This window comes from Myiozetetes cayanensis, unplaced genomic scaffold (genome assembly GCF_022539395.1).
Source record: "Myiozetetes cayanensis isolate MyiCay16 unplaced genomic scaffold, myiCay2020 scf1, whole genome shotgun sequence".
In the NCBI taxonomy this organism is placed as follows: domain Eukaryota; kingdom Metazoa; phylum Chordata; class Aves; order Passeriformes; family Tyrannidae; genus Myiozetetes; species Myiozetetes cayanensis.
Window position 1 is genome coordinate 107,966,312 of NW_026086604.1, and position 24,337 is coordinate 107,990,648.

Genomic DNA, 24,337 nt, shown 5'->3' on the forward strand with positions numbered 1-24,337 from the left:
ATGAAATTTAAGACGATTCATTAATATTTGCTTTTACATTGACAACTTCCCACAATCTTCTTTAAGCATTTTCAATAACGACAAAAAAAATCTGTGCAGGATTCAAGCTTTGTTTTTACATTGCAGCTCACATTTAAGCTTGCTATCAACTGTGAAATTGGGAGGGTTAATTATTTAATGCTTAGATGTTTTGAAGACAAAAAATACGAGACAGGCAATATCTACTACTACAGCCACAGTAAGGATTAAAATAGCTAAGAAATGTCCCTAATTATAGTTTTAATTTATGGTTTTAGTAAGACTCTTAACTCTCTAGGGACATTTTTGCCACAAAGCTTTTATGTACTGAACATCACCTGAGCTGGAATAATTTAATTAAGTATGAGAACCTAGAGATGGTTAATTTGATTCATTTGTATTAGAACATATTTTCCCTCACAGAATAGCAATGCAGGTAATTTTTTTCCTAATTATGCCACTTTAGTTTTATTAGCTCTTATTTTATAAACTGTCGTTTGCTTCTAAATATATTTATCAGTACTATCCTAATTCAAATTTGATTAAGTTCGCTGTAAAATGACCTTTGCTTTAAGGCTGCAGACTCTACAGCAAACTGTTTCTGATGAAGATATGTGGTTGATGTGGATGTGCTCAGAAGAGCTTTGCAAGACATTGACTTTTCTTCTTTTCCAGGTAGCTATAGATTTCACTGCATCAAATGGTGATCCTAGGAACAGCTGCTCACTGCACTACATCCACCCCTATCAACCCAACGAGTATTTGAAAGCACTGGTAGCTGTTGGGGAGATTTGCCAAGACTATGACAGGTAAATAACCACATTTGATTATAGAGCTGTCTTTAGAAAATGTTTTCGCAGTGTGAAATCAATGACTGCCTGTGGCTGGCTGCAGAAGCTCCATGTTTAGGCACTTAAGAAGAATGACTGCACATCAGAAAGATTAGCCAAGCTTAACCTGCTTTTGAGAGTGACAGTGGGTTTAGATTAGCTTCATGATAAAGAAAGGCACAGTTCTTGGCGGTTTGACTGATTTGTGTGTTAAGGTTCAGGTTTGTATTCACATGCTAAAATTACATGTTTGAGTGGATTTTTCTGTGTCTGTGTGGTTCAAGTTCAACAACTCGAAGCCTGTTTCACAGATGCTGGCAGCATCCTTTCTGATACACTTGGTAGTCTGTTTGTATCCCATCCTACAGAACAGTGTTCCTGAGTTGTGTCTGAAACTGAATTTGTAGTTGCCTAAACTGCTTACATACTATGTCTATTCTTAGAAGTAAACACATGGTCTTTTTCAGTGTTCTCTTGGCCTGTTCAATATTGCACTCTCTTCTAAAATAAATATTAAAAGGTAATGATAATGTGTGTACACAACATGCCTTTAAATAAATAAACAAATGCAGGGAATTGGACCAAATATGCTTTGATTACATTATATACTTCTGTTGCTTTCAAATAGGCTGCCTGCTTCTATCAAATTAATTACCCATTATTAATCTAATTACCAAGTGCATTTCCTTCAATGTTCTTTCTTTGGTGGTGAGACACAGTATCTTACACAACTATTCTTTCTAATCTTTGCACATGTAACAGATATCCACCCACCACTTTGCTATATGTAAATACCAGATCTCAAGAAAACAATGATATTTGCAGTCAAAATTCAGTTATGCTTTCTGTATAAATTGTGGAGTGACTTCAGACTGTGGTTTGCATGGTACATGTCACATATACCAATTAGTCTGCTCAAAGGCACTTCCATTTGCATGGTAATGAGATGTCTTCTCAAAGAATAATAAGGAAAATACTACCATGATACAATTTCTGTGAGAGCTTGGTGGTCAAACTTAGGCAATAAGTGTGAGAAAATTAATATTTTATTGTAAGTGAGCTGATAATTCCCCAGTAACTATCCAGGAATTTATTAGCAATAATTCAGAGATTAATATACTTCAAAAAAGAGCAAAGAATAAAATGGGCTGGTTTATTCACAGAGAATTTTTAATTTTATCACTTAAGGTGTATTTTTTAGTTAATAGTTAAGTGGCATGGTCCTTGCTATACAGAAATATTAACCCCAAATCAGGATTCTTCTCTCAATATATTTCAATCAGTAAAAAAAAAAAAAAATAGCCAGTCATTTTTAAATGAAATCATCAGCATCATTCTGTTCTATTGTGCCACAGAAAATGCCTATTGATGCTAATCAGCACAGCTGAGGTTGTATGAGCTGTGGACTAGGGCTGAACAATTGTCAGAAGTTCTTTCTCCGGGGAAATGTCACCTTTCTGGCATGTGTTTCACCTGTTAAAGTCCTCAAGTTGTGACACTATAAACATGTTCCCAAGGACTGGGTGATTCAATGTGGTCAGTGCTTTCCGATCAAAATTTCAAGTAAGGACCTTTTCTTTATACTTGCACATTTTGAATCCAGCAAATTGGAAATGAGAACTTAAAATTTTTCAAAAGAAGGAAAGAAATTAAGAGGAGCAGACCTTCACACCAAATGATCTACACGTTCTTTATTGGACTTTATAGTGTTGAGTGGCAGCCTTAAGATGTATGACACATATGATCTACAAAGCAAATCTTTGGTATATGCAATTACAAAAAAATATGAAAATATCAGTAAAAATCTGAAATGTGGCACAGATCCATAATTGCTCTAGTGAGTCCAATTGTGCTTCAAATAATGGAGCAAAATTTCTGTTTCCAGATTAAGATCAGCCAGAGGTGAAAAGAGAAGGACTTGCTTAACCTAAGGGCTGTTTAGAGCCAGAGTGTCATCAGTTGCATGACGTGGCATGTTTTTAGTAAGATTAAAATATAAGACCACACAGATGGCAGCTCTCTTACCTGAAGTTTTATGGTTTGTAACCATCAGTTATCTCAGATAGGTGTAATTGACTGATTTCGATCCAAACCAAGGAAAATGGAGTGGTATTCACTGGGTCTCAGGATTAATATATTTGAATCAAATGAACGAAGAATTGAATGAAGTAAAATCTGTTGTTTGAAATGCTTTTTGCATTCCAATAGCACAGCTGTAGAGTGTTAAGTACTTCAGTACTTTTACTACTTATATACCATCAGACTGCTTTTTTAAATTTGGGAAAAAAAAAAAAAAAGTTGTCTGTGGTTATTAATTAAAGTACTTCTTTGATTAGAAACATTTAATTTATTTGTATTGATTTTGGGAGGAATTGGATTGGCAAGTAATACTCAAGACTCAATACTCAAAATGCATATTTTCTCTTTATATAATCTAGTTGGTTCTGTCGATCAAGCCAAGTCTTCTCACAATTTATTTTTCTGTACATATCAGCCCAACATAATGTATCTGTAAGCAATTAATGCTCCAAATTAAGTGCTGTCTCACATCCCTTGATACAGTGGAATAAACCCTGCTCATCCAAAAGCCCGTTTATCCGTATGGTTCAGAGATTCCTGAAACAGTTAAATGAATAGCACTGTTTTGCATAGTTAAGCATGAAGGAATAAGATTCATTCTTTTATCAGCAACATTCAGAGAATGACAAAGAGACGTTGATTATATCCTGACTGTGGAAATGCTGCAGTCCTATAGGAATAGGCCAATCTGATAATGGTATGGGAAATGGAAGAGCTATTCACCTGCACAAAATACTTAATACTTTATCTATACAGTGGAATTGTTTCAGACTATAACAACATTTTTCATAAAAGAGAAGATGAAGTATCTAGGTGATACAATCCGTGGCTAAGCAACAGCAGCAAGGGATCATTATGGAAGGAGAAGCATGCGTTAGTTTTAAGAAATGAGGTTCTAACATGTAGTTAGAAATACTGGAAAAGGGAAAACACATTAAAAACTTATTATTGAAAATATTTGGTAAAATAACCAGACAGCTCCATGGAGGAGAATTTATTTTAAGATAAATGACTCATGAATGTTTAAACATGACCTTACAAAGCAATAAGTGAAAAATATACTTTTTCTGTTTAAACATCTTCAGAAGCTTTCTTTTATAATAAAGATTACATCCCTGGTATAATTTTACCTTCAAATTGTGCAAGTCTACTCCACCATTTTCTAGCATATAGAAACAGGTGAAAATTATGAAAATGATGGGGCACTGAAGTATTTAACATTTAAAGGATCATTTCATATTTATTTTTTACCTCTGTAATTTCTGTATTGAGTTCTCTGGATCAGAAGTCAAAATAAATTATATATGATGACCAGGAATATCAGATTAGCCAGGATCCTGAAAAATCAGTTGATCAGTACTAAATATGCATATATTCACTCTACATGTTTTGAGCAATGAGTTAGCAAGTGTACTTAAGGCAGATGAAGTTACACCTAGCTCTTTGTGCTGGCTTGGAGCTTCTAACCTTCAACAACTCTGAACAATGGTTTTGGCCATTTGTTTTGGAGCCTGGTGGAGGCCCCTTCAGGATAATGCTGTTTTCAAAAAGTAGATGCCATGCATCTTTACTGGTTGAATACACAGATATGAGGAAAAGCAAACTCATTCATCAGTTAAAATAAAAGAACTGTGATCAAAATCGTATAGAAGACATAAAACTCTTCAAGTTACATAATAATAATTTTTGAATGTGTCCTGTTCTCAATGGCAGTGCTTCCCCACGTACTTTTCATTTGTATCATAAAACTGTCCCCTGCTCAGCACGGAACAACACTGTTCTGTAAGCCAGAGAAGCCTGTGACTAAAATGGGGCATCAGGGACCACTTCTTTTCCCCTGTGTTGCAGCATAAAGTCTGACCACACCCTGACTGCAAGTCAGGACCTGACCTACCTCTTTGTAAATACAACTAATAATAATGGCCAGTCTTCGCGAGCGAAGATCCGGGGAAGGTCTTTACACCTTCCAGCCTGCGCATTGGATTTTTTAGGTGAGACACAGTGTGCGCGGAACTGAGCCCACCCTTTAATCCTAAGGTTCATCTGCTGGGGCCAAGTGGGCTTGGACAGTGGCAGCGAGGTCCTCAGGACGTAGATGGGTTGCCTTTAATGGCTAACGAGCTCCATCTGCCCCGGGAGTGTCATTATTAAATACAACTAGTGTGTATTAATACATAGGTATGCATATAACATATAGGAATTACATATAATATGTATAATATTTGTTGTCAACACTGAACCATTCAGTAAAAAAAAATTGATTTCTCTTTTGTGCTGTTTTATACCTTCCCTCTGGCAGAACAAAGCCATATGTCACAATAACAACAGTGCACAGTTTATTGAAATGGCTGGTCCTTTGATCTTAATGATTTGTTTTACCAGTGCTGGAATACAAGCAACTAGCCATGAGTGCAGCTCATCTTTCATTCTGCAGTGATTACTGTTTCTGTCAAAGAAAAAAGGTCTGGAATGGGACTGTAAATAGCTTGTTTGCAAAGATAAATGTTTTACATTTACACAATGCTAAAAGCTCAAATACTTCCTAAATGATCTTACATTATTACAGGTTTTAACAATGATATTGTGGGTGAAACCCATGGCAGGACTTGCAAATCTGCTCCTGGCTTTGAAATCTGATTTCTGCAGTTCTTAGTTTTCCTTTTGCTTGTGCTTACTAAAAATCTCATTATATGACATCAAATATTTATCTTTGCATTAAAACTTCTGATTCATCAAGACACTAGAGCTTATTATCTAATCCCATTGAATTAAGTCTGACTCAAGTAAATACTGAGGAATTATGCAAAATATAGATGGCACTGAGGTGGAATTAAGAGTTTTACTGAATTTGAACTTTATTGTTAATTGTTCACTTCCCACCCAAATGCTCAGTGCCTCCCATTAACCTGGGTGATTTTTATAATTTTTTTTACACACAGTTTTATGTTTGTGCATACATTTAGAGTTCTTCATTGGATTAATAAAAAGCATTCACAAACATGTGAGAATCAGCTTTTGTGTAGTCAAATAAATACTCATACCTTGAAAAAAGACAAAGGTTAGATGTATTTTATCAAAGGCTTTTAAGCATTTACTGCATTAGTTATTTATGGAACTTCCCGTTCTTGATAGGCCATTCCCATTCTGATCTAAGCACTCAGCTCGTGATTCCGTATGTTTGGCCACATAGTTCTGTAAAGTCATGTCATAGAATTGGTCTTCATCTTATTTGTATTCAAAATCTATATCAAAAGTTAGTTCTTAATTATTTTAAATTTCTGTGTGGAGTTTTTTTCACTCTTAAAGGTACTGTAGATTTTTCTTCAGTTTCAAGAGCCCTTGAAACACATGGAGGATAAATTCTGTTTCCTGACACTCTTTTCCTTTAGGCAAATGAAACTCCTTAACTCTAAAACCCTCAAGTAACTCCTTGAAAGTGACATTCACACCGAGATCATATGATAACAAATAAACTGCCTGTGTAAAACACACTTAACTAGCAACCTCCCCAAAGGTCATTAATGAGCAAAGAGTACATTATTCCTGCAAAGGGCAGTAATTTTTATGTGTAGAGCTCTACAAAATACTTAGAAGTGTAAAATTTAAAACTAGGCCACATTCCACAAAAGATATGAAGAACCCGAAGTCAGTCTGAGTTGCAACATCAGTTTCTGCAAACAGTGAACTGCAACAGTTGCTGAGTAGATGCAAAGATTGCTCTGTAGGATTTCTTCTTTACATGTTAGGCCTAAGCAAGAACGTTCACTATGATTGAAAACTGTATATAAGACCTTCCTTCCCTCATGCAGTAAAGTGCATTTGAAAATTTAGAAGGGAAAAAATGAAAGGAGAAGATAAAAGGACAAGGGTACCCAGTGCAGCATGTCCCTTTCAGTGTCGATCCGAGAAGTGATAAAACGTAAGTCCAATGAAAGGTCTGGCTGTCCCAGAAACACATTTCCTGGGGAAAATAGGAGAAATAGGACAGGGTGTGTGAAATGCAGTACATGTTATGGAAGTCACATAGAAATCAATGCAAATAGTCTCTCTCTATATATATCAGTCCATACTTAAATACTGTGGTTTCAATTAAGGCTATAGGGAAAAGAGATCCCAGAGTTTACAGCTTGCTGTCTGCTTTAGTAATCAGAGCCTCATCCCCAAGAACTACTTAGCAGGCCTTTTCATCCTGAAGCTATGTCTGGGTTTGTGAATGAAGACTCAGAAAGTTGCCATGGCTGGAAGGATCTGTATTAAATACCTTGAGACAGTTTTTTCTGACACAAGTGGAAAAGCAGAAACTTGCTTTGATTGAGATAGTGATATAGTAGTAGTTGATTAAAACTGGAGCAAAAAAATGATGCAGAGAATAATTGGCACTATACATGACATTAAATATTTCATGAAATCCCTACGTAGAGCTACAGATGTTAAAATTTTATCTACTCATGTAGATCAATAAATAAAAATATGCTTAATTATGAAGATCTCTTTTTATCACTTTAATTAAAGAAACAACCTTTCTGGAGGCTGTTAAGCAAAAAAGCTGATTAGCATATCTAAACAAGTTTAAAAACCTTGAGGCAAAAGACATGAATCCTTTTATTTAGTGCTTTAATAGGACCAAATTTGCATAGACATACAACAGAATAAAAATAAAAAAACCAGTAACTTATACAGAAAAACTTGTAGCTTATGTTTATCAATAAGCTCAGATGTGGGTAAACATATTCTGAAGTGTATGGATAACCCAGGACTAGAACTTCACTGGCGAAAAGGAATTGCTAATACTTTCAATCATCAAACTGGATTGAAAATCCTTGTATTTAATGGCTGAGACCTAGATTGGCACAATTATATAATATATAGAAAAACATATTCCATGTTTGCCTTTGCAAAACCTATATTTGCAGACCACTGCCACACAGGGGTTTGTTTCTACAATCACCACTTTTTATACCAAGAATCAGTGCAGGAGAATTAGTCTCATAACCAACTGTGTTGGGGAGATGACTTTGTAACAGTTTCTTTTGTATATGTATGTACATACACACACACACACACGTTTTTGTGTGTGTGTATGCAGTTATCTGCAGGCCCTTTGTCTGGGCAGATACTGTTGATTCTTACATCCTTTCCCATTGTGAAGTTTTCATCTTTTTGTCTTCTTTAGGGTGCCTCTTCTTCCAGGAACTCAGTTCCTATGCCAGCGCACCAGTTTCAAGCAGCCCCTCCCAAGTTTCTTTTGCTAAGGAACTGCTTAGCTGCAGTTTCCTCCAAACACTTTTCCAGGTCCTCTGCTGCATTCTGTCAGCTGGTAGATACATCAAAATCTGAACATGGCTTTTCCATGCAGTCTTTACTATTTCTCAATTCATCTTGAAATCTCCTCTGAGGAAGAACATTGTGCAGTACTTGACACTTTTCTACAATAAGCAGACTGGTACTGTTGGGATTTCTCTGTTAAAATTCCTTTCTGAAGGAAATTACGTGAAGTATAAAACCCTGCAAAAATTTCATTCCACCTACTTCTGTAAAGACTAGACATCTGTAAATAATAAGTAGATATGCATAAATGAAGGAACAATTTCTCTTGTCATTTTCACTGATGCCATTTGATACTGATCTAGTACCTCATTGGTCAGTGCAACCATTTCCACAATTTCAGCAGTGTGAGTTTCCTCCTTGCATTATTAACGATACAACGATTCCAGTCACCCACTCCATTATATTAACATATAGCTGTGAAGCAAATTATTCACATTTGGAAACCCATCTGTGGGGTAAATGAACACCACGTTCTAAATCTAAAAATGCAAGTTTTCTCCTTTACAAAAAGCCAATACCTTTTTTCATGAGTTGACCTTAACAGGATATTTGTGAGTCCAATTGCTCTCAGTTAAAGCCAGTGTATTCTTATGAATTAGATTCCATTTATTATTTTACTATCCCCTCCAAATTATTGTGAAATTAACCTTGATCTGAGATTCCAGATTATCAGAATACAGGATGGTAGCCCATTTCCTCCTGCATATCCAGTGCTACCTAGCTGAATGTTTAGCAATCGGTATACTTCACTTGTGGTGCTCCTTTAACTTGTGTTGGCATTGTTCTTCATTTTGGCTTGATGTCATTCTGATTTTGGTAAAATTTCATCAACAGCTCATTCACTCACATTAAATCACAGTATAATCTCTATAAGGGGTTTGTCCTGCTTATCCTAGAAAACTCATTTGTAACTTGAGAGCATTTGATGAGAAATTCCTCTCCCCACAACTCTCTGTGTACATATGCCAGTGCAGTCCTGTATTCCCCTCTTCCCCACACAACCCTTATAAATAGCTATTTTCTGATAGAAAATTGTTGCAGAGGAAGGTCTCTGACCAAGCCTTTTCAATGAAATTTGTAAAAAAGGACAAAATTATATGCCTACATGGCAAAGCTTTTGTTCTTGTGGTTGCTGAGTGCAGTACACACTGTAAGCCACACTTGTGTTTCAAGAGGGCAGGGCCCCATCGCTGTTCGGTTTGGGGTTCTTCACGATCTGTACCTTACATGATGGAATTCAGCCTGCTGCCTGCAGTGTTGTCTTCAAGACCTGCCAAGTTTTAAACCTCTGAAATTGCAGTTTGTGTGAGAATGACCTTTTCAGTGGTAGTACAGTTTTCCATGTATGGTCCCACAGATAAGCAATTCCCTATAGAGTCAGGAGTTTTGGAAGGTACTGGGACATATGTGCAACCTCTTAAATACAGAAGACTGTCTGAAAACTGCCTGGTTTGAGAATTTAGATATATCACTGTAGCCTCTTGCAGCATCCTCTTTCCTAGTTTATTCCCAGTTATAAAGTCTCATTTCTTTTTCAAGATGCATTTTACTGGGTCATTCTTGTAGGCATAAATCAGGTCATTGCAATTTATTTGTCATCTTGCAGGGAAGGTTGACATTTTGTCTCACCTTCCTGAGTATGTCATTTTATTAGGCTATCCTTCTGGCAAGTGATAGATCTTGCCATTTCATTTTGCTTAACCTACTCCTCCCTCAAGCTCTGATGATTTTTTTTTTTCTGTGGCTATTTACTTTTTCCCAGCCTAATAATTTCTGAGTTCATTTGATATTTTTACCCTGCGGAGCTTCTTTTGCAATTCTTTTATGTTAACAAAGGGAAGTTTAAATCCATTCTACCTGGATTTGGCTTTGTTAGTTATTTCATGAGTTGATGCCTTTTGGTGGTTAGCTTCAGGGAATTTGTATTCCCCTGCTTCATTAACTATTTCCCTGGTAGGTGAGACAGGCATTCCCTCATTTTTTTGAAACCCAATTACATGACAGTATCTATTTCTCAATATTCAGCAGATTCCATCTCCCCTTAGATGCCTGAGGGCTGTAATTAAAGATAGCAAGTGAATTTTAATGTCAGGATTTTGCACATGATTATGTAGCATCCCTGTGACAGACCAAACAATGTAACTGTTGCAGTGATTTACCTTTGATTTGCACGCTCCCAGCTCTCTTTTGTGACTAAGATGTACGATAATCAGCTCTTTCTTGCTGCTCTGTTTAAAAATCACTGTGTGTTATAGACTGAATGCCAAGCCATGTTAGGTATGGAGCGAGTTTGATTAAACATGCAGTAACCTGGCTATAACCAGAGATGTGGCTGTACCAAATCAGGCATAACCACACAGTGAATATGTGGTGACAGAAGAGAAAACCTCAATCCCCCAGGGAAGAATACAGATTGGGGGGGGGGTGGTGGTGGTGAAAATGCTGCTACTGAACTCTTGTGGTCTTTCTGATTCTGGTTGGGGCAGGCTGAGGGCTGGACCACAGCCTGGCTCTGCTCCTCGACCCATCCTGGAGGAGCACAAGTTGCTGTGCAAGACTGCAAGTGGTGAAGTGGATGGGCTCTGGTCCCTTCCACTGAAATGGTTTTATTTAGCCCTATTTGATCATAGAATCATAGAATAGCCTGGGTTGCAGGGGACCTTGAAGATCATCTCATTGCAATCCCCCTGCCATCCCACAGATCATGTCTGTTATTTACCTAGCGCTGCTTGCAAAGCAGGAACTGAAAATGTTTAAATATTTCAAATGATTTCTGTATTTTCTTTGGAACTGCTGTTAATCCCTGTAAGCTGTTATGATTCAGAATTCGCTGGCATCAAGCCCTTCTCAGATAAGTACTAAATAATACACTCAGGAACATGATTCATTCATATGTTTTAGAAAAGAAACACTTAATTCAGCTTGTATTCCTCCAGTTAACTCTCTGAACATGAAAGATTACAATTTTAATTGAGTTTAGAGAGGACTCTGTTTGTAGCATTTGCTGTTTTCTCATTTTTCTTTTCCTTTCCCCTTTCCTCTCTGTTCTCCCTTTCTTCCTCTGCCCCTTCCCCCTTGTTCTCACCTTCCTCACATTCAGACTTTTTTCAATTACATGTGTAATACATACTTCTCTTTTATTTGGTCAATTTGAAATGTCTTTCTAATAGATGAAAATTATCTTATTTCATCGTGGGAAAAGTATGTCAAGCAGAGCAGATCTACAGTTTATTCTTTTAAGACTGGAACTGAAAATGAAAGGCATAATAATTGATTTTGCTGCATCCAGCATAGTGCTTTTAAAATATTTCCCTGGTAATTCTGATCTGACCCAAAACCAAAATTACAAGTGACAGCTTAATATCCAGAGATTCTAGTCAGGTATTTTCCTTGTGAGAATTTCAAAGAGCTGTAAATTTAAGATTCTCAGACATTTACAACTGAAAATGGATTCTTAGTGTTTCTTTCTCCCCACTCCAAGTTTTTTCCTTTTGCCTCCCCTTCACTGCATCATTAGTACTGCCAGTGCTACTGTGTTGTTCCAGCATAAAGTGAGCATGTTTTCATGGTGATGGTTTCCAAGGTCAGTTAAGTAGCATCCATACAAACTGCTGCATTGACTTCAGGAGGAAAAAGGTAAGCACAGCTGTTGCTACATACCAAAGACCTTTCATGAGCACCAGTTGAGATTAGTCCCAAACAACTTGTGTAAGTAGCTAGCTAGAAGTTTATCTTTCAGAATTAATTAATGGCATATAGAATGGCTTAGGTCCTTTTCCCTCCTACATTTACTCCATGCAATTAAGAACTCAGATTCCCAATTTCAATTTTTAAAAAGTACTCATTTTCACAGAACAGAGTCCTGGCAGCCCTCATTTTCCTCTTCAAATAAAGGTATTACCACACTGGTGAATATCTCAAGCATCATCTATGCCTGCAGCTTCCGAGGAAGTTCCAAAATGTCTCTAATGAGTGAGTGGCTAATTATTTGACCCAGTGGAAGAGTTTGTTCCTCCTCATTACTAGGAATAGCAAATTCTTTTCAGAATAAACTTAATATCCAGGTTTCAATAATACTAGGTGTCAGAGGGCACCAGTGGTTAATGAGACAAGATTTTAAAATGTTCTTTATTTTGCCTTGTTATCTTTATTATAAACATATTTCTTACCTTTCAGTGACACTATGCTTCCTAGTGAAACAGAAAATGGTATCATTATCTGTATCACTTTTACCAATTTACAAAACCTTAGTATTTTCTCTATTCATCATTTTTCTGTATGTGCAGTACAGCTCACTAAAATATCTTGCTCTCTGCCCCTATCAGTGTATTGATTTGTCATTGTGCTTCCTCTGTTTCCACTAGATAGCTTGAAGGATGGGTGACTATAACTGAGCAATGTCCCAAAGGGATAATATGGGATATTTTCAGAAATCATTTTCTGCTATGTGCTGTGTTATAGTTGAGGTTACTGAGGAATTTTTTTCTAACTGGTCGTATTTCTGTTCAGAAGACTGCAGTCTTGGAGTCCTGACAATTCATTTCTGTGTGCATTAATTCACATTCATCAACATGAAGACTGAACCAGAACTCCCTCCCTGATTTTTCCTTTAGGGTATAACATAGATCTGCTTACTCTTAGCTATCTTTCAGGAATATATGCCTGTCTGACTGGAAGAAGTACCAGAAGCCATGTACATCTATGCTTGCATGACTACTCATGGCTCTTATATAACCAGGTATAAAAGTCAGAGTTTGATGCTTTTACTTTTTTGGTCTTCATGTCAAGCACTTCATCTTTTTGAAAATTATTCCAGGTTTAAATTTTCAAGGGAACCTTTGTAAAACAAAGAGCAATATAAAATGTAAAGTAGATGTAACAGAGTAATTTTGTAAAGATTCTGCCTAATCACAATCCTCTTTTTCTTTCTGGAATTTGGAACTTTCAGCTTCTATAGAACCAGCTTGTTTTTCCACTTCTGTGTTTCTCTCCTGTTCTGTCCCTTTAGCAATCTACCTCCAGCAGGTCAGTGCAGGCAGTTTCCTTGCATGGGCCAAGGACTCTCTGGCTAACTTAAAACAAAACAAAGATCCTGAGATGGCCTAAGGCCAAGGGCATGACACTGCCCATGTCCTTGTATCTCATCTTTCTTCCTCTCAGCACAAACTGGTGATGCCTAAACTGCATTTGAGAGCAGTCTCCAGCACAGCTGGACCCAGCGCTGTCCCTGGGCAGTCTCTGGGGCTGCTGGTTGGCAGAAGCCAGCACTGCACCAGGGAGAGTGCTAGCAGACCGTGTCTATGGCCCTCAGAGTACTTCAGCCAGGGTCCCAGGCCTACTTCCTACTATAAATGAAGCCCAAATGCCTGAGCAAGCAATACAAAGGAAAAAGAAAACTGGTTCTCACTTTTCTGCTTTTGAGTGAGTCTAAATTACGAAGGAAGAAAAGTCATTAGAGCAGACCCCTTTCCTACTGAAATGCCAGGCTAGGAGTCTCTGATGCATGCAATTCACCCTTGAGGCAGGAGGAAAACTTCATTTTCTGACTGTAGTTTCAGTTCTTGGATGACCTAACCCTTGACACAGATTCCAGAAGCTGGGCAACTGCTTTGCTTTCTGCTGCATGCTGCCGTGATAGCCTTGGGTCTGTTACAGCAGCTCCGTCACATCTCTGTACCATAAAGGACTGTTCTAGAAGTGAAAGAGCCCTTGTCTGCCCCTCTGGGTCACTTTTTCCTTGCTGTGTCTCAGCAGTGCAGGACAAGCAGGATGAGGGCAGCAGGCTCAGCTGCTGGGTTGTTTCTCATACGATAAGGTGAGGGGTGGATGGGAAGATTAAGAGGAGGTTATTTTGTAAAATATCACTAAGCCTTAAAGTTAAATTACTAAAGAGTGAGACCTTTATATTAGCTAAACACTTTGTTTTGGGTGATATAGGGAAAAGTTTTGCATACACTAAAATTTTTTTTTTTCTCTGAAAGCTGCAAATTTTGAGTTGTGGTCCAGGAATAACATTATGATCTTTTTTACGCAAGGGGTGTCATGAGTGTCAAAAGGTCCCCTTCTAACCTTAAAGATCAAGCTCTGGGAGCGCATGAAAGTTAATTCCTTGGTCCCAGCAGCTTGAATCAGATTACCAGAGGTATGTACCTAAATTCGGGACATTTAGGAGCTTCCTAAGGAGAACATGGAGCTATTCTAAGTCAGGCAACAGAAAGTACCAAGCACAGGAGTAGACCCAAGGATACCCCTCCTCTCCAGAGTTCATGCACTTCCCTCCGAAAAGTAGCTATGTGGAACCCCATTTTGATGGTGTGCATGACCAAGCTTTACTGCTTCACAAGGCAATGATTGCGATAACTAGCTCTTGTTCAAAAGGGAGACATGGGAGATTCAAACATAAAGGCAAGTGTCCTGATTGTGGAGGTAAGGTATTCTGGGCTGCACCACTGTGTTACTGGGAATGTGGGAGTCTCGCCACCAGAAGGAGAATCCAGGCTGCTTGGAGATATCATTTATTGCTGTCTCTGAATTGCTGCAGGGAAGATGGAGCCACAGATAGGAGTGCCTATACATGTTCACACTTGAGGAACATTGCAGTAGAAGTGCAGGCACCATATGGGTTTAGGCATTTCCCCAGTTGTGTAACTGCTGCCAGCATTAGCTTTTGTTAAGCGTTTGCTTTATTGAAGTTAGACACTTAGGTTCTACCTAAGTAAAATTCTTTTTTAGTCTTCGTTTGCTTTTGCCCCAAATCAATTAACTGCAGCTCCACAGGGTCTGATTTTCTAATCCAACCATGCTCAACCATTGATGTAAACCAAGATTTTTTTTTTCTCCCCTCATATTCTTTTCTAATGGCTTCTTATTTCTTGCCCTCTAAGTGTGTGCCTGAATTCTCTGCATCTATTTATAAGGGTTTCCCCGCTTCCAGGAGTGTTTAATCAGGGAGAATGCTATCAGCAGGTGGTTAGCATCAAATGTCAGCAGCTACTGCTTTTCTGACATCTCTTGGGAAAAAAATGTTTCATTACCATGCAAATGATGTTAGTCTTCCTTTCCAAGATCCATTGTCACACGGTGTAACATATGGTACACAGAATTATGCTCCCAAGATTTATGCAGCAACTACATTTTTGTAACAAGAACAACAATTCTGAGAGCTAAACCATCAGATAACTGTCATCACTGTTTCCCAATGAGATGGTGAATATTTCCGTATCTCATGGTTACTCTGACTTCAGTGGGGAGACACACACACACTTAGTTCTGCTTTCTTTTGAACCCTTCCATTTTTCTTTAGCTTATATCAGAAATATCACAGTACCTTCAACAGCCTATGCCAGACAGAACAACCAAGCAAATTTAATGCATTCTATTACCTTTTTTGAGTATGTCTGGGATGAGAATTATTCAATTGATACTTGGAGTGGCCTTGTCTTGAACTACACAATAGCCTTTCTTGGGAATTTTCAGAAGTGCCAGTAATGGCAGTAGGAACTCAGCTTTTCCAAGGGCCCTGAAACCCAATAAGCAGACTGGGATAAACCTCTGAGGGTGACTTCAGTGGGACTTCAGGATGTATCTGGAGTTAAGCATATGTTTGGGTGAATGGGTAACCTCAAGCGTGTGATGAAGTGCTTTGCTGACTCAGGGACCAGACATCCCTTGCAGCTTGTTGTTTTCCACTTTGCCATCTGGGAAGAGGCAGCTTGACAGGACGTGGGCTGTGTGAGACATTGCATTTCTGAAAGGGTATTAACAACAGCCTGGAAGTTTCCAGGTTCTCTGAATAAGGTATTTTTGTCTCTGCAGATCTAACTGGGGTAGAATAACTTTACTGTACTATCTGAAAGCAAACTGACCATGTCACAGCATTTTGCTAGGTTATCAGTCAATCTATGCCTAAGTAAAATAATTTATGTTTTAGTGGAACGGTAAAAGACAGGTGAAAAACTTCACAGAGCCTGCAGGTTTGAGAGCGTGAAATTGCCCCTTTCAGATATTTTAGGACATCTCTTTTGTCAACTGGACTACTGTAAGAATCCAACTTTGCAAACACTTTAAATCAGAGTCATCTCTTCACTAGACCCATTTTCTGAGCTGGTGGAGCACATCCATATTAATATGAAATAAATGTTTTTACAGGCTGTTCAGACAACAGACTCTCTTTCTGCAGCCAGGTAATGCAAAAGAGTGGGTAATAAAGACCTGTTACTGCATTTGTGGGAGAAGTACAAAATATCCTGATCCCTTGGGATTCTCAAAATTCTTTTAACTTCCAAAAAATACTAGTGGTTCACCTGAAAAATCTCCCAAATCACTCCCTCATCTATTCAGTACACAACTCTACTACTCTAATCCATTACCCTTTCAGTCTGCCATCTCTTGACTTAAAAACTATTTATGTACTGTTGTGCTGCTTTGCATTTCTGATGAAAGCTTGCAGAGGAATAAATGTTTATTTTAACATTATGCATTTCTCTGTGGGTACCCTAATTTTTTTATTCTTTTCCAGTGACAAAATGTTCCCAGCCTTTGGATTTGGAGCAAGAATACCCCCAGAATACAAAGTAGGTGCATAAATGTAATTTTCTAGTTTCCTTGGTTTATGAGGCACAAAATAAGGGAGAAATGGCTCAGTGCAGGGCAGGGACAAGGGAAAGCAGCTCTTATCATTTTCTTTCATCTGGCTTTCTCACCCATTGATATCTCACTGAAACCAGAAATCAAGGCAAGGCTGAAAATAGTTGTTAAACACCAACAATATTTCATGGCATTGGTAAAGCTTTGTTAGTGGATGCAAGTCTAGTAAGAGGAGAACTTCTTTTTTTAACAACTCCTGTCAAACATATTTTGAAGCTTTGCAAGCCCTGGTTTGACAAAACCCATTTTTGGAAGATGTGATTCAGTGAGCAGCCTAGTGTTTATGCTTTGTGAGGAAGAGCTTTAACATCCTCCTGAAATTAAAAATTTTAGAAGAGTTTTGCTGTGTGGCACATTTCTGTGTCATGGTGGACATCATTAATGCCAGAAAGAGAAATGCAAGAGCATGCATGCATGCTGGAGAGAAGGGATATTTGTAAACAAAACAAAATGAAAGTGATCCACAGTGATGGTTCAACTGTGAGCATAAATATACACTCTGGTAGGGCTGGAGTGAAGACAGTGAAGTAAAAGAAGGGGCATCCAAAAGAGAAAGGCCTAAGAAGAAACAGGTAGAAGTTCAAATCCTGTGTTGTACGTGGAGAAGAGGGCAGAAGAGTAGCTCTGCATAGATGGGGATTCTGTAACTCATATACTATCTAGAAAAGAAAAGCATTAGACTTCTGATCATTCAGACTTCATCCAGTATTCCCTCCCATGTGCCCTGCTCTGACTTGTGTCTCAGCTGTGGCTGGAGTAGGCAGGTGAACACTGGCCAGGTGAGAATTTCTGTGCAGAGAGGGATCGTGTGTCACTCAGCATGAATCAGCAGATGAAAAAAAATGCACCAGTGTGTTACTCACAGCTTGTAAGTTTGATACCTGCAGAAGAATTACAGCAGTGATGTACAGCAAATTTGATATCTCTTGCAAGCAGACATCTAAGGTAAGTTAACGTATCTCTTTACAACATTGCTTTCTAAGCTTGTTTGTGCTCGACAAGGCTTTTTGCCTTGCTGTGTTCTTCAAAAGTAACACTGGGCAGAGACAGCTTCCAGAACCGTGACCTAGATTTTAATGTGGTATATGCGCACAGAACATCTGTGTCTGTTGTATGTCTGTTCCAGCTGCAGCAGCTGACAACCATCTCTGCTATGTAAGGGAGAATGTTTCGGAGAATACACATGATCAGGCCACCAGACACCTTAGTGAAACACAGGAGCTACTTCTCAAGCTGTCATCCCTTTACCATGAATATGTGCATCTGCTACCTGTGACTGAATAGCAGAGTTGGCTGAGTTGAACCATGCGTCACAACATCACAGCTCTTTCAGCCCAGTACTGGCCTCCTTTGACAATGCCATATGTACTGTTGTGTTTGTCCTAAACAAAGGTACCAGGTTGGTGGTGTGCCAGGGGCTGGTTTTTCCATCCTCTGCGATGTGACCATCATTGCATGGAGAAAAACTTGCGATTCTTTCATCTGTAGAGAGACGTTCTTATCTAAGGACTGCTTGAAGGAAGGTGTTACTGTGCCAGCTGAAGTCTTTTCACTGGTTTGCTGGGGATGGAAATATACTAAAGGTCACAGCACAGAATTGCCCTTCTCGGCCAAAATAATTGGCTGGTGGCATTGATGCCTCAGGTACACAAGCATATTGGCAACATACCACTTTTGTTAGAGCTTGGCCACAGCTTCCTCTCCTGACTGTGAGAGCATATCCCAGGTGTTAGCTGGAAAACAGATGTCTTGCCAGAAAGGTAACTGCAGGAGTCTTTGTAACCAGGTATTCATACAATCACCAACACCAAATGATTTTCTGCTTTGGCAGAATTGGTGCTTGCACAGTTTCCTGACAAATACCCTTAAGAAAGTCAGAGACTTGCACTGAACTTAGTAGTCCACGCATGAATGAAGAGTCTTACCCCACAGCACAAGCTGTCCTAAAGAGTCTCTATGTAACTAACCTCTCAAAGCAAGAAAATGGATGACTCAGGCCCTTCAGATTTTGAAAAGTTCAGGAAAAGTAAGGGTAAACTTCAGAAAATGGGGCTGCTTACTTATGGATTACATGTATGAGTCCCACAGAAAACTGCGATGCAAATGAAGGCCAAAACATCTTTAATCTCTTCTATGGAAACTCGTGACAGAAAATGACAAAGACAGAATGACGTGACATCAGCTTACCAACATAATACAATGTTGAAGAAGACAAGAACCACATTGCAGGGGACTAGCCCTTCTGTGCAACAGATGGGGACAAATAATCAGCTTGGTGTCTGTCATGGGCACATCCAACTGGAACTGGATGAGGAATTAACAGTCATCTGTGCTATTTTTCAGCCCTCCCCGTGATATTCTACACATAAAAGTCCATAAAAGTCCATAAAATTCTAGTTTCTTAAAATAAACTCTGTCAACACTTTTGAGTCTCTGCTTGTCTTTGACTGCACTTCTGAATTGAAAAATAAATTCTCTTAAGAGTGAAGAGTCAGCCTCATCGTGATGCATTAATAAGTCAAGACAAATAAACCTGAAAATCCTTCAGTAATTTAGTCTACACTGTTATAAAGTTAATTCAAAGCCACCAATGATTAATGTTTGATGTGGAAGACAGCAAAGATGCATAGGAAACAGGGAAGAAACTGATATAATTAAAAGTAACAAAGACTGTAGAAAAAAGTGCTCACAGGTTTCTTCCTTAGGTTCTTGTGTTGCAAAAATATGATAAAACTGTAGACACAACAGCAACACTGCAGATCTCGTGCTATTCAAATGTTCTTTTCCTATTTTCAGTTACAGGTATTACAAGTCATACATATCTTTTATTTCATTAAAGAGAGCAGCGTTATTACTGTAATAATTTACATCTTCAAATTTAGGTTGAATCATTATGAGAACTTCTAAGTTCTGACCCCACCATGGGGATAAATCAGCTTTTCATTAATTTAGTGTCTGCTTTTGAGCCTCCAGCCCTAGTGCTCATAGCACATTTATCTCTGCACTCCAGCATCTGGTCTTTTATTTCTTCCAGTAGACAACAAATTGCTAGGGCTGTGGAAGAACATATTCCACCGCTGTGGGTTCCTACGTAACCACAAGAGCCTCCATACAACCTAAACAACAAAGCTTCTTCATGAACAATGTCAGTATCCACCTCTACAGGCTATTAATGAATCTCTTGAGGTTGTACACCTTTAAATCGTGTTTTTATATATGTTTTCTACAGAATTTTCATTTCAAGAGCACGCTGCTTTGTTGTATTGACTTCATTTTCCCTCATTTGAGCTCCAAATGACACACTTCAGCTGTTAAAAGAAAACCAGCAGAGTCTTAGTGGCATAAGGAATCTGTGGGAGTGAAGGAAGCAAGACATGCCACATATATCATTCCTCATCAGTCTAGAGATCTTTCATCTGATATTCAGCAATATGATCTCTTTCCCCCAAGGCCTGACAAACACATCCCCCAGCTTCTTGATTTAAGTAAACCTGTGAGAGAAATATTCTGCTCTTAAATTTCTGTCTCACAAAACTTGCAGAACATGCCAGTTATTCCACAACAGTGTCTACAACCCATCCCAGTTTTTTGTTGTTTGTTTGTTTTTTGCAATGAGAAGAAGCATCTGAGAAGTCTAATGTAAAGTGAAGAGGTGGTAGATAATGTGGACTCAGACACTGCTGTGAAAGATCACAGTGAAGAGGAGGAAAGAAAGCTAAGCACACACACTAACTTCTTAGCAGGCAGAACTCAAAAGAGCTGAAAAATCACTTAGCATCACAAAACTCACTGTTAAAATGAAAAGAAAGTTCCAGTTGTGTCAGCCCCATGATAGACATATTGCCAATGATGAAGGCCTCTTTCTTAAAGAATTGCAGACTGACACCTGAGTAAGAACTAAATAATTTGCAGTCTGCCTTTTTGTGAAAGCTTCATTCACTGCCTATCCTGTGAATCTGTGGTGGAGAAGACCTCACTACAGTTACAGACACAGTACAGCATCTTTACAACCCTAAACTGCACTGGCTGGTTTGCTGGACAGATAAGGGACTTGAAAAGTGCTGTGGCCTTTGTGATTCCTGAACTTTTCAGGAAGCTTGAGGGCAAAAATGTAGGCAAACCTAACAAAAAAGAAACAGTAGAAGGATATGTAACAGATCAAGGGGAAAAACACAATTTGTCACTGTATTCACACAGCTTGGATTTGGACATGGAAATTAGGCAGTATGCTCAAAAATCAATTACAAAGGAAAATAAATGGCCCATGTTTGCCAAGCAGAAATTTCTACAATGTGATCTTAGCAAGAGACACAAGCTGTCCAGCTCCCAAACTATTTGATTAATGAGCATTCTGAAAATAATAGCTTTTGAGCAATAGTTCTTTCAATTTGTTAGTGTCTTAAGCTTTTGCAGAATATGCAGGCATTCCAAATTTAATTTTCAGACTGACAGTGTCTTAAGAGTGTCCAATTTATTCACAGAAAACTATTAAGCATTGTGCATCTTGCCCTTTACGCTTGTGTGCATCTATTGTTCATGGATTTTTGACAATCTCTATTTAAATTATTAAGAAAGCATTCCTTAATGTGTCTGAATTTGTCAGATTGTTTGTCAAGTAGTTCTAGTACCATCACAATAGAGGTTTCTTGAAAGCTGGAAATATTTGGGACAGGGAGGTTAATTTAAATGAATTCAACAATCTAGAGAGGAAGGAAAAGGATTACAAATTTTCAGAATTCAGGCATCCATATTCAGCACTTGGAAAATAAATTAAAAATGTATCTTTTTACTTTAAAAATTGATTCAGTTGGAATAAAGGGCTTTATAAAAATGTGGAGGCCAAAACAGAATAACAAGTTTCAATAAAATTTAAATAAAATTATTTTGCTTAGTCCAAAAGCTTACCAGCAATTTGCATTATGAATTTTGGGGGGGTTATTATTTGTCAGATTCCAAAGTAGGGTTTTGTTTGAGTTTTGAGGTTTCTACCTGAGACCAGAAGACTTTTTTTTTTTAAGAAATCTCAAAAATTCTCATTAATTAGGAAATTTTTCTTTCCTTTCAGCTTTAATTAGAAACCTTTTTAGGAAGGGCCATGCTATGAGGGTGAATTTCATTGCATCCCAATATGAGGGAAATGAGTTACTTGCTATGTTAAATCAAGGTGATTTTTTTACTAAAATGGTCATAAGCCTGTGGAACTATCGTTATGATTCTTCCAAGAGTCGCATGGGTGCCATCACATTGATGGAAAACTGCAGGTGCTTGTCAGTACAGACAATGGAGGCATCATACCGTGGTAAAAGAACAATTTCGTAATCTGCCTTAGCAAAAATATTTTAGACTGTTTATTTAGTTGTCACATCCTCAGAAGTGCTGTCACTGTAATCTCCATCTTAATGTATGGTAGAGCTACTTATTTTGCTTGTTAAAAACCTTGAAGGAATTACCTGAAAATTAATATGTTCTTGGTGCAGGAAGTTCCTGGACAGCTGTGGTTTAATAATCCCACATCCATGATGGTACCTGCTAAATAATGTATCTGGAGCCCTGCAGAGGGAAAAGATTAATACACAGCCAAGTGCAAGTAAATGGCTTTACTTAGAGGTTTTGAGTGCTGTTTTGTGCAGCAGCCCAGGTAACACCAGGCTGATCACATGTAATCACCTCTGCATGCCAGAATTTCTCTCTCCTTCCCTTTTATGGATTGATTTTATGGATTGATGTTTAGGGAGGAGGGCTGAGCAGAGCATGAGGCTACATACTTGAGACTTAGTCCAGGGTCTGTGACACACTCAAGGTTTTGTGAGGATATTCTTTATCGTGAAGCTGACTTCTACCACAGACCATGGTCTGCAGTTCTTTGCAAAATTCTCTGTGCCAGGTACTAATATGAAACAGTCATTCTGTATTCATGTGATTTGACATATTCTGGGATTTCCTGACTGTTAGATTGACCCATAATACAAACCACCCTACTGAATTATATAAACATGCCTGCTTCTAAACAGCCAAGTGCCTTGTTGTTCCCCACAAGGATTTCCCAGTCTTCAGCATCTTAGGTGTTCACACTTTTGCCTCCTTTTTCCCATTAGTTTATCAGTTCTGGGAGTGCATAAGGGCTGTGCCATTCCCTATCAGAAAGATGCCATTTAGTATATACCAGCTTTTGGTCCTCTGTCATAAGCATGGTTTGCCTTTCAGTCACATAGCCCTTGCATGTTTAATTAAAAAGAAAAAAAGAAATAAAAGAAACCATCTTCTTACTTGGGTGAGCTTTACATGGAGACCTACCAGGTAGCAGTCTGAGTTCAGTGAGGCCTTCAGTACATCATGTGCCTGAAGTCTGTGCTGGTTTAGACCCTCTTTAATTCTGGCCACAACAGGGGAGATAGAACGGGAGCAGGTTGAAGCGCAGTTAGTTTTACTTACCAGAGTCAGGAATGAGTTCTAAGCATTTGGAGAAACTCTATTTTAAAAATATCTGCTGTTGCCTTGCCTCAGGTGATCATTTCCTGTTCGTGAACCATCACTGAGCTGCTCAAAGAACTTCTATCCTTCCCATTATACTTAAATCTTGTTTAAATTGTGATATATTGCTCAGATAGCTTAGGAAATGAGCTAATGCTCCTGCACATTTGTTGTGTTTCGGTCCTGCCTTCAGGGTACCTTTTAACACTGTTCTTGCTGAATCCGAATGACAGTGTATGAGGGCCACTTGCTTTAGTAGGATAGCAGACCAGCAGTTGCTCAAACATTATTATTTTTTGGATCATTGCACACACTGACTAGACTTGGGCTTTCCTTATTGGTCTGAACCGTTGTCTACATTTTTCTTTAAATAATAGCCTGGGTGCTATAGCTCTGAACCAGATAAGTTGTTCGCATTATGCTATCCTGAAAGAGGTATGGCAACAAAAGCACACAAACCATCCAAGCTTGCATGTGAGATTAAAATACTGTATTCATAGGCTTGGAAGAGAATCGTGATTCTCCTTTAGGTATAATTTCAAATGCATTTGGAATAAAAAAAATAAAATCACTGGAGAAGAACAGTGTTGGAAAAATCAGCCTGCATACATGCATTGCTATCTTTCTTGCTTTTGAGATGCAGTTAATACAAAGTACAGAAAGCCTAAAGGAAGAAGAAAGATTACTGAGCAACAAAAAATATCAGTGAGTGAAAGCTCACATAACAGTTCTTGACAGCTACAATTACCTTTGGCCTGCAGATGGTCATGAGACTGGCAGATACCAGCTGGGCAAAGAGTACCAGGAGACATCCAGAGCAGCCAGACAGGAGGGTTCTGGAGCACCTCTGAAGTTTATCTGGCAGCCCTGATCTTCTGTGCCTGCTCAGAGAGGAACATAAATAGTGACTTTCATCTTCCACAGCCAAATAGGGTAGCCTGAATGGCCCACGTAAAATCCTCTTT

General features: G+C 38.4%; 1 protein-coding gene across 2 annotated transcripts in view; it reads left to right on the forward strand.

Moving 5' to 3' along the window:
* Nucleotides 1-24,337, forward strand: part of CPNE4 (copine 4) — a 225,490-nt gene that overhangs the window by 185,221 nt on the left and 15,932 nt on the right. For both annotated transcript variants that reach the window (XM_050315604.1, XM_050315595.1), the window contains 2 exons: nt 694-827; nt 16,774-16,828. In XM_050315604.1, coding sequence (XP_050171561.1) covers nt 694-827; nt 16,774-16,828 — 189 coding nt within the window. The remainder of the gene's footprint in view (nt 1-693; nt 828-16,773; nt 16,829-24,337) is intronic.